We start from the raw sequence: 16,282 nt of genomic DNA on the forward strand, positions 1-16,282 counted from the left end.
TGCACAAAGAAATTAACATGAGAGTGAGAGAATGTGCCATAAGTCCAGACACAGCAGAGTTAACGTAAGCATTATCTCCTTCTATCAACCAAAAAAGACAAAGGTCAGTCCTTGTTTGGGGACTTCATTTTTCATGACCCTTTTTCATGTTCATTTGCTCTAAGTGCAGTGGCAGACAGAGAAGCCAGCCTTTCTTCTGCATCTGTGCTGTTACACCCTTATCTAATATTTTTCTAGCTGTCTGACTCACATCTTCTGATAGGAAAATTCATCTGTTCTTTCACTTGCAATTGTTTTACTATCAGCATAGGTTTTGTTGCAACCAGTATTTGGTTTCCGCCCTGGAAAATGCTTTCCTTTAATTAATTTCCTTTAACTATGGGAAAAGTATTAATTCAGGCAAATTAAGACTAGAGAAGAAAATTCATGAAATTCTGCCTGCATTACCATTGTTTATACTTGGATATTTTTGCTCTTTACCAGAATTTTAAAATATTTCTTCATTACCTTTTGCTAAAAAAGATCCATCACACCATGTTATCTTTCAACAGCATACCTGAATCTTTTGCTAAGTTTGCTTTCCAGGAGCTAATGTAAATTTTAAACTGATAGTCAAGCAATCATAAATGGCCTAATCTTCTCCATAATTATACAAAACATTTCATGTCCCAAAAGGATAACTATAAGATTTAATTATTGTTTACTAAGAAATTCTAGATTATCTTTTGATAATTATGTTTTTACGATGTGAATTGGCTCTCAAGCAATGTGGGTATGGTGGCTTATGCGTGGCCACCCAGTCTGAGTAAGGGTAAGTCCTACTTTAATCACTGATAAGGCCATGTGACTATGAACATGGCATATACATCATCTTGCTCCTCTGTTCCTTTGCCCATAAAACATTCTTTGTGTAATTGTTGTGAGAATTGAGAGAGATAATTATTTAATAATTACAAAATTAATAATGTCCCTAACACAAAGGGGTTGCCCCATTAATTTTCTATTATTAATAGTAATTTTAACTCTAAGTATTTTTTTGTGTAATACAATAATGGTGAAAAAATACATAAAGAGGTAAATTATTATGTCACTAACTTGAAAGTGATTGTATTCTCATTGGCAGCTATAAAAAGTCCAGGATTCTATGTTAAGGAATACATGATCTGATGTGAATTAAGCCCACAGATCCTGAAACAGCATTGACATTCAAATGTTTAGACTCTTTCAGAAAAAAAAAAATGTGTTTTCTAAGGAATTGGTTCAATTGTCTAAAAATATTTGTTTTAGCTTGTAGTGTCTAATGCTGAATTAACAGCTCTTAGAGTCATCAGAATCTGGCTCTAAAAAAATTTGACCCACTCCCCTCCTCCAGTTTTTTTTTTTTCCTCTTTTTTAATCAGACTTTAGTTTTTGATCCTTTCATTTTTTAATCTCTTATATTAACCTGCCTTGGGAATCTTAAAAGCTGTTTCCCTTGCCAATGCCAGCTCAGTAGGCAGTATTTTATTGAGCAAGACAGATTTTCATTTTAGAAATGAGGCTTTCCACATTATGACATTACCAATAGCTGGTTATGTATTATAGGAAACAACAATATTCTTTTCATGGCTCAGAAGCTGCATGCTGGTATTTAGCCAGCAGTTTGCAAAGGTTTCCTACATGACTTACTACACAATGCTAAAACGTGTGCTTTGTGCTCAAGTGATTACCAATGAAATGCGTGCCTCTCCTGCCTTCTCTTTATCTGGGGAATGTGTTTCCTGTCATTACTAAGACAATGCCATGACCATAAAATGCAGGATGGATTATACCTGTAGACATCTTACAACAAAATGCTCATCAGGAATGTGGTTATATGCCATGCCATAGGGAGCCCTCAGCCCAAAAGAGCTATCAGGACACGAACCCCTGCCCCCCAGAAGCAGATGAGGACAACTGTTTTTTTCCACTAGTGTGCTTCTTTCCACCCAAAATAAAAGTTGTACTTTCTGCTTCTGTATTCTGCTATATAGCAATGTCTTCTCTTTTTGTGTGGAATGCAATGAAAGTAATGTCAATAGACATTCTACCAGCAGTATAAGAATTTTATACTCGCTTTGAACACAGAATATCGTGTTTGGTCACTTCTGTTGCTGATGCTATATAAACTAGGTCAGAGACTAGCTCTCAAACTCAAAAAGATTTTACAGAAGTAAAATATTCCACATGTCATAAGTAACATACGTTTATATACGTCAAATACAAGAGTGAAATCTCTAACTATTTTAGTGAATGTGTTTGATATTCAGCTCCATGTGTACCCCTCCCATCATCACACTTCCTCACTGTCTTCCTTACTGTTAAACATGAAACTCAAATGTTAAATCACATCCATCTTCCAATTAAAAATAAAGCAGCTGTGAAATAATGATATTCTTTTAAAATAAGAAAATTGTCATTGGAGCAGAGCTGATTTGATTTAGGGAAAGCAGGTTACTCAATTATTGGTTACTGTGTGTCTGAAATTTTATGGAAAAAAAAGGAAGTATTGTTTAGGATGATGAATCCTGGCATTATGTAGAACTGCTCTGGGGTTAGAGCTGTGTCTTTCCAGCTGCCCGCCTTGGGTCATCAATCTTGCCTTTTAATGTGAAGTTGGTAAGACCTCATCATAATTTAAAAAGCTAAGTCACCAAGAGAAAAGTCAATGACTGACTTTGAATGTTTTTCATGTCAACTTTTTATTTTGGCTTCAAAATTACCAGAGCACAATACTCTTTAGAGATCAATACATTTCTTGATAAATCGCGTCTATAAAGGTGTGGCTGCTTAATGTTCCTTATTTCATTCATCCGTATCCCTCTTGTCGCTAAGCTTCCTGTTCTTCCTTCTCCCTAGAACATTCTTTCCCTTTGTGTCCACTTGCACTGCATTCTGTATACCCTTTAATCCATATCTTAGACAAAAGCCAAAATCATTTATGAAATTTCTCCAATCCCCCCATCTCCGATTCTCTGGAAAAAGTGTTTCCTCCTTCCCCTGTGCTGCATCATGCCTTATGTGCTTTGCTCCTCTTCTATATTCATGTATTTATGTTTCCCAAATTCTTATTGTTCTTTATATCCTTACTACTTAATGCAGATCTTAGCAGATAACCAGCATTATGTCCACTTAATGAATGTCAATCAAGTTGAGAAAATTTTCAAGGTTGCAGACTGATTAAGTAGATCATGCTACCATGGATACCATGAAGCTATTGAAAATAGTGAAAAAAAAATTGGGGCATGGAAATATATCCATAAAATGAAAAGCTGGTATTCAAACATAGAGGTTGTATAACTTCATTTGAAAAATAACAGCACACAAACAATTTTCATATAGATTTTGTATAAGAAAATAAAACTCTGCAAGGCTATTACTGGTGGTTATTCCCTCATTGCTGGTCTTATGAACATTTATTTTATTTTTTAATATTTTCTGCATCTTATGAATTTTCAGCAGGCATTTGTTAGTTTTCTATGTAGAAAAGTAGATACTCTTTTGAAAGAACTCACAGAATTCATCATCAAATGATGAATTCAGGGATGGAGACATGAGATATGCACTTGAACATCCTGGGTGAAGAAGTGACTTACTCTGCCTGCCAGACCTCAAAAAGGGAAAAAAAAAAAGAAAAGAAAAGAAAAGAAAAAGAAAAAAGAAAGAAAACAAAGAGGGGGAGGAGAACGTAATTTTAAGTCAAGAGAACTTTATATGTCAAGGTAGTCAGATGGAAATTATTTATCTTGTCATTTATATGTGGAATATAGAGAAACCAAACAAAGGGTCAGACAAAGACAAACATCAAAACAACCCTTGAAAGCTGACCAGAGATCTAAGACATCCAAAGGGAGGGAGGGGAAGGAAAAGGTGGTGGGGAAGGGGCACAATGAACAGTGGTAGAGGACTATGGACACTTTGGTGGTGGGAAAGCTATGGTGAACACACCTGAGGGGAGAAATCCTATACTGTCAAAAAACTAACAAGGTTGTAAAACAATGGTACTTTATTAAATAATGATAATAATAAAATTTTAAGAAAATAAATTATTACTCTTACATTAGGAATAACAAATATTTTAATGCGACTTTAAGAGGTGGTGTGTGGATGTGTTATAGGACAGGGAGAGGGGCAGCCCAAACCCCGCAAACCTGCCTATTCTAAATGGGTTCGGCCATCCGCCGCATCAACACAAAACATAGGAGACTTTAATGGGAAGGAACTTTAATAAAAACTAGGAAACAATACAGGTGAGGCAAAGAGTCTAGTTTCTAAATGAAGCACCCAAAGTTACCCATCCCCTCGTGGGTAAAAGTCCATCCATATGGGAATGGCGCAGAGCAAAGCCCCAAAGCCTGCTAAAAGTCTAAAGCATCTTCCAGTGGGGACCCACAGAGAAGGGTCACAAACAACCGGACAAGCCCGGAAGGAAAAGAGCAAAATCAACATCAAGATAAAAGCTGCCATGGTCACCTCCCCACGGGTCTCACCCACATCTGTGTCACCCAGTCCACGACCAAAAGACAAGCGCAGTTTCTTCACATGTCTCTAGGCTCCATGCGCCTCTTCCAGGTCTCCTGGCTCCATCCTGCTTCCTTCCTCAGTCTCTTCCTGCAGCTTCTTCTTTTGCTGCTCAGCTCCACCCTCCCTTGGGTGGGGCAGGGAACCTCCCCCTTTCCTGGGGACCACCCTGTTGCAGATGCAGTAGTCAGACTAAAAAGGTAGTTGAAGGCCATCGTGTCGATTAGCAGAGAAAACTTCACTATGCAAGTTACAAACACCCAGGTGTTGAGACCTCCGGCGTCTTCTGAGACACAATCCAACAATGTGAGCAGTGTGTACCAGTGATTGAAGGCTATCTAACTCCACCCAAATGCTCTCAGACTCCTGAGAGTCCAAGATCACTGTTAGAGCATTCCTGAATGTTACCTAGGGAGACAGGACTTAAAAGCACTTCCTTGGTGTTGCCAGAGAAAGTTCCCACAGTTGGAGGAGACTGTATCTTAGAGTTCCGAGCACCATCCTATTTTAATTGCAATGGTTTAGGTCCCAGCCCTAATCATTCTGTGAGGTTGTCATTCATACTTACTAAAACCCAGTGGCCGTATAATAATGTTAGGAAGAAAATGAAATAAAATTTCAAGTATTCCAGTGTGGTAAGAAAAAGTATCTGCAGAGTTTTAAAGCACAGCAGGAAATTTTATGTAGTCACACGGGGAGGTTACTGTGAATTTCATTGCTGTTGAGATGAGATCTCTTCTTTTTTACTAATGATTTATGCATATTCTATGGGAGGGAGCTTTTTTTTTTTTCTATCTGGGACCTGTGTTGGGTATACCTAGTTAATTCCAAATTTCCTCTTCTGTTAAAGTCAGCTGTTTCAGCCCTTAGGATTCTTCTAATTAACCATTTTTTTTAACTCTTTCTCTAACTAAATCTTATCCTGAAATCAAAATTTAAAAAAGCAGGAAAAGGATAGTCAAGAGGTGATGTTTTAGAGTTATTTCAAAGCAACATAAGTTGAATATGGACTCTTGGGAATTTAATCATTTCCAACCTGAAGAGCCATTTGTAAGTTTGACAGGAAAAGTTTATTTAAATAGCTCTGCTTCATGCTCCCTTGGACTTCAGGATGTCAAGATTTTAAGAGCCCTTCAGCTTCAAAGTGTGTATGGTATTGGGCCTGAGTCAAAGGACAATCAGTACAGTACTAAGTCTTTGAGAGCCTTTGAAAAATTTGAAATTGCTCAGTGCAACCAAATTCAGAGGACTCATTAAGTTTAGAAAATCAGACTTTTTGCATGACATTAAGATCACCTGATTATTTGTCTGAAATCGTTAGATATGTAACATATAGAACACTCAGTTCAATTTGAATCAAGAAAGCAATGAACCTGTTGTTAGTGTCTCAAATATTGCATGGGACATACTTATACCAAAAATATTTGTTGTTTTTCTGAAATTCAGTTTGAACTGAACACTCTTTGTTTTTAAAACTCAATCATGGATGGCTTCCCTTTTTTTGAAATTTGTATACAAAATCATATAAAGTACTTCGGCTTTGGCCTGGGGTGGGGGTGGAGTCCACAAAGCCTGTATGGAATTAGCTTTAGGACATCCTTTTCCCCCTAACACTATGACTCATTTTTTTAAGAAATGCAAATTTCAGTAAACAGTTATTGGCATTTCATAAAAATGTGTTGGATAAATACTTACTCTTAAATTTAAAACATCCACCACTATTATCCTAAAATTTCTATTAAAGCCTTACTGCTTTTCCTCTCACATCTGGTGATAGCATGCAGAACATAGACTTTACATCTTTAAAATCAGGTTAATGAAATAAAGATTGTTTTACATTGAATGGTAACCCCTTCCTTTCTAGATGAAATCTCCCATTGTTGAATTGTGTAACTTAAAATTGACTTCCATGTGCCAGAGATTGCTGTTTTTCCTGCATGTAACTCTTGGTTCAGTTTGAAATGAATTGGCAACATGTTGATTTAACTACCTCAAGGGCCTTCAGGAAAAAGCAGTTGATGAGAGACAATAGTCATTCTTCAGGAGGTAGGCTGTGCATAAAATGGAAATTCTTTAGGTGTTCATGGCCTATAGGCACTGGAGGGTTAATTGAAATATTGTTTTCTGAAAATTGAGTTGTCATGTAGTAATTGGAAGAAGGATTCAGAAATGGTGGTGGAGGTGGGGGTTTGGGGTTTTTTTAATTTTCAATTTTTGGCTTTGTTCCTGTTTTCAGGAAGTGATATTCTCTTGCCTCGTAAAAATAATCCATTGTAACATGCAATTACTTTCTGTGTGCTTTAAAAACTATATTTGTGTTTCACTTCTTTAAAGTTTCTATATTACATAGAAATGCAATAGAGTATAATTAAAAAAACACAATTTTACAAGAAAAAAATTTCTAATATATAGAAACCAGTAATGATTTTGGTTTTAAGAGTGTTCTTAATTATTAATAATGGAAATAAGTATACTGTAGGGGCAGGACTGGCCATTCAGCAGGTTTTCTAGGATCCAGCAGACCGGGTAAAGGAGGAATCAGAGTCCTCAGTGGGTTTTTGCAGGTCTTTTATTGGGATTACCAGGTACATGGCAGGCAGGGGTGCTGGGGGGCCGGGAGGCTGGCAGGCCTCCCAGCCCCCAGCAAGTCTTCACTCTATCTGGGCTCTCTGGCGTTCTCTGCTTCTCTCTCAGCTTCTGTTCATTCTCGGCTTCTTGGCTTCTGCTGGCGTCCGCATGATGCCGACCTTAAAAGCCCAGTCTCAGCCCAGGTGAATCCCATCTACCTATGCCCACACCCTACTCCAGGTGTCCGCCATCAGGCATGCATTCAGGACCGCAAGGATCCATCATCTATCCTGATGGTGGGAGGGCAGAAAAGCCTGACATTTTTCCTTACCCTACACATACTCAAAGAAAATAAAACTGTGTTACTAAAAACATGGAAACATTAAAAAATCAGAACTGAAAGGGACTTATTATCAGTTTATTTATTACAAGTGCTTCATTTTACAAATGAATAATAGGAACCTTTAAGATGAAGTGACTTGTCCAAGGCCCAACAACTAGCTAGTGACAAAGCCAGTACGTGAGAGGCTGATGCTTAGATCTTTGTCCTCTCCACCCACATCACAGGGCTGTAGGAACAATTCAAGGCCCTGCAATTCATGAGTCCTTTAGGCCTTGGTCATCACTACTACGATGCCCAATTTCAGAGATATGATATAGCTAGTGACAGATGCAGGTAAAGTAAGTGTTGAGGAGCTTGTCTCCTGGAAACCTACCAGAAGCTTGCAAGTCCCAACAGCAGTCTCATGGTGGCATCTGCTCTACCCTGATGAAGACTTAGTATCCACCTGCCTCTCAAGCTGAACTGTAAGGAAGCCAAATGAAGGTGTGGAGCAGGAAGAAATTTAAAGATAGAGCAGAAATCCTTATTTTTGCCCTCCTCTTTCCACTCCATTCTATATTATAATTCTATGGCCCATTTCACAAACCACAGTAATCACAGTGCTTTCAAAGTCAGTATTGCTTGAGGATGCATTCAATTTATAAAGAGGTAGGATGCTGAAGAGTAATAGGCAATCATTTCATGTTAGGCCCGAGTTGTTTTCCAGGTCTCTTCAAGTATCCAATATGTCTTGTTTGTCTTGATTTTCTATTTGTAAAATGGCATGAATTAATGTGCTCTTTGGAAATTTTGTAATCTCTCAGAAGATACAGGTGTGTGATTTTGAACCCAGTTTTCTCTATTGTACCAGGGATCAAGCAATCTTGGTTGCAGCAATCCTCAAGGTCCCTTCCAAGCTGTTGAAGGGACCCAACATGTCCCTTCCCAGCTAAGGCTATTGATATCTTATCATGACACTGCCTTTCTAAAAGGAATGGAAAAAGTAAGGATTGTTGACACCAAATGGAATTAGGACTTACTGATCTTAGGTGTATGAAAACTACACTGTGGAGCTCCAGGACTGGGTGACTGACCATGGCTTTTATTGTCTTCCAGGTAGACTTGGGCCTTCTGCGCTTTGTCACTGCTGTTGGGACACAGGGGGCCATTTCAAAGGAAACCAAGAAGAAATATTATGTCAAGACTTACCGAATAGACATTAGCTCCAATGGGGAAGACTGGATCACCATAAAAGAAGGAAATAAACCTGTTGTAAGTTTGACTGCCACCCCCTTAACCAATTCAGTCTTTTAAGTGGATGATCAATTTTACCTTAGTTGCTTAAGAGCTTTCTGTCTGGCCAGGTTTATTTTTTATTTGATTTAAAATGAAAAGTGCAATTAGAAGTTTTAATATGACCAAGTTGTCTCATGTTCCCAGATACAGAAGTCAAAAGGAAATTATATGGATGTTTCCAAGAAAAGTCAACACCAGCCAAATGAAGTGTCAAACTCAAAAGTCACTTTGAACCTCTTGGGGACACTGACTATACACAGGATAAACACTGTCCCTTTAGAACCTAAAGAGTTGTTTTGTTGTGGTTTTTTACTCTTTCTTCATTCTCAGTAATCAGATTCATTATTCTCAGTAATTTCCTGGTTTTAGAAAACTCCTTTTCACTTATCCTCTGTGGTTCACCAACTAATTTACAAGTGTGTTTGGCTTCTGTGAGAATGAATAGTAGTAAAGGCAGATCACATCAATGATATTCCATCTCCCCACTGCTTTCCACCAAGGAGGCCACAGCAACCATGCCCTGCCTCCAGCACATAACCCTAAATCATTTGAAACTGAGATATTTTTCTCAGCTTGCCCATTTATTTGAAGTTATGCTTGCTGTGCTTTACTAATCAAAAGATTTCTGAAAATATGCTGTCTTCATAAAATTAAAAGCTCGCCCTGGAGGCCAAGGAGAAAAAAGTTAGAATTGATAACAACAGTAGCAAAAATCCAGGTAACTTGAAACTGTGTGTTTGAGAAGTCCGTTAACATGTCCTTGTCTCTCTTTGGAGAATTCGTGGTCTTGACTTTCTCTTTCTGATCTGAAACTGAGAAAGCCTCCTGGGTATGAAGCAAAAGAACTATTAATTCCTTTTGATTAGATGTAAACCTCCCCTCTCTGCACTCATGTTTACAGCTGGCAAGATGGAAGTGTATATAGGTAGACAGCTGTTTTGTGGGGAAAAAGTTCTATGGACAGGCAAATTCAAGGCTGCTATCTAACCCTGGAGGACATGAAACCAATTATACACCTGTGGAACAAATTCCACACAGTCAATATTTGTGACGGTGAACCAAGTAAATATTGATCACAAGTTTCAAGATTTGTGCTTTATTTGGAGTGGTTTTCTGAAGACAAGCTTTAGTTCCAGGGAAACAAAACATTAATATCAATGACATACCAAAAAACAAGAGTACCTAGAGAGAACAGGACAACTGTCCCTAGACCTCAGCCCATTTCTTTAAAATAAATAAATAAATAAGCACTACTATGCAACAAGCCCACTTTATTCATTGTCCATCATTTGTTTGCCTGGCCCAGAACATGGGATGTTAGAGAGCACACCGGTAACCATCTCTAACACTGAGGGGGTGTCTAACAGTGCACATGGCTCATGGTAGGTCCATTATCAGAGACATCCTGGAACACAGAGGAGCTTCCAGAGTAGGCAGCAGAAAGGATAAGGAAGGGGTCAGCAAAGATAAAGACCTGGCATCTGTCTGAACACTTTCATTTGTAAAGATAGTGAGGAAATATCCCCCTACCATTCTGGGTCCTTCTTGGGCTACCCAAGCAATCAAATTAATATCAGACAAATTAGTAAGGGAAAAAAACAATTTTAATTATATATGTATGGAGAATTCATAGTCTTGACTTTCTCTTTCTGATCTGAAACTGAGAAAGCCTCCTGGGTATGAAGCAAAAGAAATATTAATTCCTTTTAATTAAATGTAGACCCTCCACTCATATTTAGAGCTGGCTACCTGGATGTGTATTGTCTACCTGGCTATGTCTACCTGGATGTGGATTCTAAAGCCAATAGGGTAAAATGAGGATATATCTTCTGATCTAAGGAATAGGATTTTGACCTATGGCTTCAAGGAGAAATGAGGAGGCTTCATGTGAGGAAAGAGTGACTTATATTGACAAAAGCCAGATGTTTTATAATTAGATGTTTGCCCTGCCACATAAATAGTTTTATTTGATAGAAAGGCTATTTCTGATGAAAATCCTAATTCTGGATAATACTCCCAATTTTTGTTCTCCTATATAGGGAGTGGTAAAATTTCCCACATGCCTGCTGGGCCTCAATTGACCTCAGCCTGAAATAATCTACATGCTAAATTAAGACATCTTGGGAGGCCTCTCTGGATATTTTGTTGAGGCCTATCCTGCACTCTGAACTTAAGTGAAATTCAAATATCTACCTGAAGTCTAGTTTTTGTTGCCCACACTACCTTTCTATGTACATTGGGGCCTTTCAACCACTGCCCCCTACCAAAAATTTACTTTCCTCACAGAGAGTTGGCCACACCTCAGAAAAAGCTGCCTTTGACAAGTAAGAACTCAGCAGTCTCTTTATGTTGAATGGGATGTGTGCCTTGACCTGGTTTTCAGCAAACATAAAATTCCCTCCGTGTGAACAAATGTGCACTCCCCAGCCTATGCTGGAGTAGCAATACTCCTGACAGATGCTGTTCTCTCCCTGAAATGGTCTTGTTGACCCTCCTTTAAGCACCATGGTTTGGGACTCGACTCCTTCTGGCAGCTACACATTATTCTTTGTCACACAAAAATGATCCCACACAGATTGTTTCCCAGAGAGATTTGCTGAAGTAGGACAGAAATCTAAAGGCCATCACAGGCTAGAATAAATTATGATATTAAATTGTCTCCAGAGAGGGATCAGTCTAACAGCTGACTTTGTAAAGCATTTGACTACCATCAATTGTGCAGGCCACTTAAACTAAATAAAATAAAAATACCAGCCTGACTTTTACATGCCCTTTCTCTCGGAGAAAGAGCAAACCTTGGGAAACTGTGATCCTTTTCCATGAACCTATCAGGGAGAATAGAGAGAAATTGTGAAACCTCTAAGGGACCCAGCAATGTTCTAGTTACACAAACTTACAGGAGGCATATGGCCAGGCTGTGTGAGAGGCTGCAAGATAACAGGTACCCAGGGCTTAGCACTGAGGCACAGTAAATTTACACAGGCTGTCCCCAAATCTGGATTGAAGTAAAACCCAAGAAAGCAGAGGATTTCAGATCTGTTTGGGGCAAGTCTAGTGCCAGTGTCCTGAGATGGCAGTCTCCACCCCCTGGAGACCTTGCTAGCACACTGCTGCGGCACCACACCAAGGCAGAGCAAGCGGCCCTGACAGACCTTTGTGGGAAACCGGCTCGTGACTGGCATTCATTACATTTGCAGTTATAGGCATCATCTTTCTTAGAATAAAATGACTCACTTTTGAAACTAGAGGCAGGAGCTCTGGAAAAACTGATTTTTAGTGACAGCATTCATAACTCAGTTTTGATTTTGACCACTAAAACACAATTTTACCAATAATCAAAAAGCATTACAGTTTTTAATTAATGTCAGGAATAAGATCTTCCATGGAGAAATGGGAGGAAGCTACTTAACCTACTGCCTTAGCTGGGAATATAATGTAGAACTTTCAGAAAGCCAGACCCTACATTGAACTCAAAAAGCACTCCTTCTGGAGGGGTTCCTGGGAAAGTAAAATCGTGAGAGTTCCCATGAAATGTCATAATATTCTGCAAGTTAATAATTTCCCACATTTTCAGATAGTGGCATGTATTCTTTAACAAATGTCATCCCTATAACTGTGCATTTGGATGCTCTAACCTCTCAGAAAATTGAATCGATGGTTTGGGCAACATTCTATATTAGATCTGATCCTTTCTGATTCCCATTACTTGAAAAAAGAACATCAGTTGTTATTGCTACCTCACTCTTGATAGACTATGCTGAAATTGTAAAGAATTTTACAAACATCTGTGAAAATATATGTTTGAATTTACTTTAAGTAAAAGGCTGTTATTGGGGAGTCCTTTCTTTTTCCATATAGATCTTTCAAGGAAACACTAACCCCACAGATATTGTATTTGGAGTTTTCAACAAACCAATGATAACTCGTTTTGTCCGAATCAAACCTGTGACTTGGGAAACTGGTATATCTATGAGATTTGAAGTATATGGCTGCAAGATAACAGGTAAGCACTAACTTAAAGGTAATCTAGTTTTGATTGATATAAACTTTTAATTACAGGAAGTGTCATTTTTTATAAACAGCTGCTTTCATTTTGTAGTTGAGAGCATATGCTTTGGATTTAGACAAACTTGAGTTAAATTCTGCATGTACTACTCACTGTTTTATCTCTTTAGGTAGTATATTATTTTCAATGCCTTAGTTCTCTTATCTGAAAACAGTCATAATAGTATACATCATGCAGGGTTGTTGTGATGATGGGTCAGCAGGTGGATAACCCAGCTACAGTACAGTGTGGCATGTAGGAGATACTGGTTCAATGCTGCCTTTCCACTAGTCTATAAGCTCCCTGAGGCCAGCACCTGGCCTTTCATCCCTGTCTCCTGGATGGTATGGCACACTGACTAGTACTGAGTAGATTTACACCAAACTGTTGTGTGAAATGTTCATCTCCTTTATCTTAACTTTAAAGTCTAGAACAGACCTCATAAGCAACTGTTAAGGAGGAATTTAACTTGTTAGAATTTTTCCTTTTACTCACTAATTATCCTTACAACATCATCTTATTTTGTTTCAATATGTAGTTATTTCTTGCTGAATGAATATACTAATATTCCAATATACTAATATTAGAAACCAATTCTTCATTGTTTCTAGTTTTTTAGCTTGTTTCTTCTAACATTAATATTAAAAGTCTGTTAAATTTGATATAAACTGATAGATTGTAGCCATTCCAGAGATTAATAGAATCAGGTATTAAAGGATTAAGTGGCTAAAAATGTAGGTCAGGTCAGGGCAGAACTCAAAGTAACACAATGATCCTGACTATTATCCTCACAGCATGTTTATGCAATCAGTTTATGCTATTATTTGTCCATTGGGCTTCCAATGTGACCACTCTTTATTCTAAATTAAATACCAGTCATTTTAGAATTCTTTTCCATTTAAGTAAATACATTGCAAATCTTCACTTTTTAACAAAAAGGAAGTATGATGTAAATTTCAAAGTAAGCTTCAAAGTTCAAAATCAAAGTCAGTAACTGATTAATCAATAAGTAATTAAAACTGAACAAATGTTTAGAAATCTGTGAACTGTCTTTTAATATAATATTAATATTACTAGTGTATTATTTTTCTCATTCCTTGAATATCAATGATATTCCATGAATATCATTTAATTTCTCATTTAATATCTCATTCCATGAATATCAACACTATTGTTTTTTTCCTCTTTAGTATAGTTATTTTTAGAGAAGGAAAAGATTGACTTTTGCAAGTAAAAAAAATCATCTGGACAAATTTCCATGAAATTACAAGCAATTTAGAAAAGAACTAAGTAAGGAGGGAAAAAAAAACTATGTTTGTTTATAGTAGAATCATTTGGGAAAGTAAAAACTGACATCTGTTTTCTTACCTAAATTTTATTTATTTCTGTCCCAGAGGCAGACTTGTTTATTGTTTTAGGATCTATGACTTAGAAAGTTCAAGGTCTTGGAGGCAGGAATTGGGTGAAAAGAGGTTTGGAGGAAGAATACACATTGAAAAGTTAGATATAACCTTGGCTTTGCCTTTAATCAGAAGTTAAATGGGAGAAAGTTCTAGGTCACTTTCAGAGGATTACAAGTTTCAGGACGACCCATAAATTTGTAGAAACAAGGCCACTTAAGGTCAGGGTGGAAATTTCTGACCCATTCCACCAACTGAGTCTCATGTCACTGTAGCAAATAAATGAGGTAAACTTAATAAAAACTCGAAATTTATTAGTCTGAAATCTGAATTTCCAGGTTTTCCTTTTAGTTAAATAAAATACTATTTATACCTGAACTGCTCTTTTTAATTTTCACAAGCATTTCCCTGAGAGTTAATTCTAAGAATATGAGTCTTCACATGCAAAGGAAGGCAAATAATTTATAATATTAAAAAAAAAGCAGTTTAATGACCTAACTAGTCATTAAAACATAGATGTATAAAATAACATATCTTAATACTCCAATATATTTTAGAGGCCCTCTCTCTCTTGTGAGATTCCCAATAGTTTATCTAGGCAGATCTTTGGAGAAACCAGCAGGTTGCAATGGTAGTAACATAAACAGATAGTATGTAGACATATTCAGACTTGACTCTGGACTGTTCACTCAGTGGATGTGTAACCGTGGGCAGGATCTTCATTTCCTAGTCAATTAACCTTAATTCCACTGTAATGAAGATTAAATGAAAGAATATTTGTCACACACCTGGCGTAGAGTAAGTGCTCACTAAATGTTACCCCGTAAGTGAAACAGTACTTTGTACTCACAAAACAAACCTAGAATAATCCTCAGGAAGCAGAGCTTCTAGAAAGAAGCTGACATGTTCTTGCCAGAATATGCAGACTCCTGAAAGTGGAGGCCATGTTTGCCTTTTTTTTTTTTTTACTGTATCCTGTATGCCTGCAATACAACATGCATGACTTATTTTTTAATGAATGAACAAATAAATGAGTGAATTGAAGCTCTGTCCATGCCTGCTGATAAACAAGTGACTGCATTTCAAAATTTCACTCTTTGAGTAGATAGTCCTAACTCAATTTGGATAAAAAAAAATACTGCTGAATTAAGACTTACCATGTGAATTTATCACTTGACTTCCAAAGTTTTTTGAGTCCACAAGTTTTAACCTAATTTTTGTATTCAGAAATTATTTTTTAGAAATATAATAATCCTGGCAAATATTGAATATACAATGGTGTGTCACCACATAGAGACATAAAGAAAACAGGATGGAGCAACCATTCTGTTTTATAGGTGATTGATTAAGAAGTGTTTTCATTATTTTGACAAAGTGGTGTTTATCATTTTGTCAATGATGGAAACTAGTGTGAATAACCTTTGAGTGTTACTGTTTGATTATAGAACACACTAGGTGCTTTGTTAACTTTTGATTCTTAACCAGAAATTTATTAACCAGTGCTTCTGAATATATCAGTGTGTTCCTATATTAATCAATGTTCTAAATGACATCAGGCATCACAGCATCCAGAGGTAGTTTCTCAGTCATCAAGGGAAGATTAAATTATGTTCATTCAAATTTGCCCATCAAATGCAGTTATTACCTCTCAGTCCTTAAAAAAAAATGTTAACTGAGTATTTATATACCAGTGTATTTCAGTTTTCCCTTTAAAGATGAGTACAGAGATGATACTGTAAAATAGTATCGATAAAAATAATCACCTTAATCCCCCACATAGAACTTACCTCTCCAAGTCATCTAGGATTGATTTTAAGATTTGCAAACAGGGTTGCCAGGTAAAATATGCAATGTCCAGGTAAATTTAATACAAAGAAATAATGAATAAAATTTTAGTGCTAAGTATATTTGGGATATTTGGGGTGCAATATTTGGGATATACATACACTAAAAATAGTATTCATTATTTATCTGAAATTCCAATTTAGTTTGGCATTCTGTTTTTGTTTTAGGATTTGACATGTAGCCAGGCTAAAACACATCTGAGTCAACATACCACAGAACAAAGATAGATCGTAATATCTCTTTCCAAACTATGAGTTGTTAATTTAG

The 16,282-nt window shown here is 37.1% G+C and overlaps 1 protein-coding gene across 4 annotated transcripts in view; it reads left to right on the forward strand.

Annotated features, from left to right (window-relative positions):
- NRP1 (neuropilin 1) overlaps positions 1-16,282 on the forward strand; it is a 137,316-nt gene that overhangs the window by 84,777 nt on the left and 36,257 nt on the right. For all 4 annotated transcript variants that reach the window (XM_037510463.2, XM_037510462.2, XM_054695024.1 and 1 more), the window contains exons 7-8: positions 8,546-8,701; positions 12,584-12,728. In XM_037510463.2, coding sequence (XP_037366360.1) covers positions 8,546-8,701; positions 12,584-12,728 — 301 coding nt within the window. The remainder of the gene's footprint in view (positions 1-8,545; positions 8,702-12,583; positions 12,729-16,282) is intronic.

This window comes from Talpa occidentalis, unplaced genomic scaffold (assembly GCF_014898055.3).
Source record: "Talpa occidentalis isolate TD23 unplaced genomic scaffold, MPIMG_talOcc4v2.1 talOcc4.14, whole genome shotgun sequence".
In the NCBI taxonomy this organism is placed as follows: domain Eukaryota; kingdom Metazoa; phylum Chordata; class Mammalia; order Eulipotyphla; family Talpidae; genus Talpa; species Talpa occidentalis.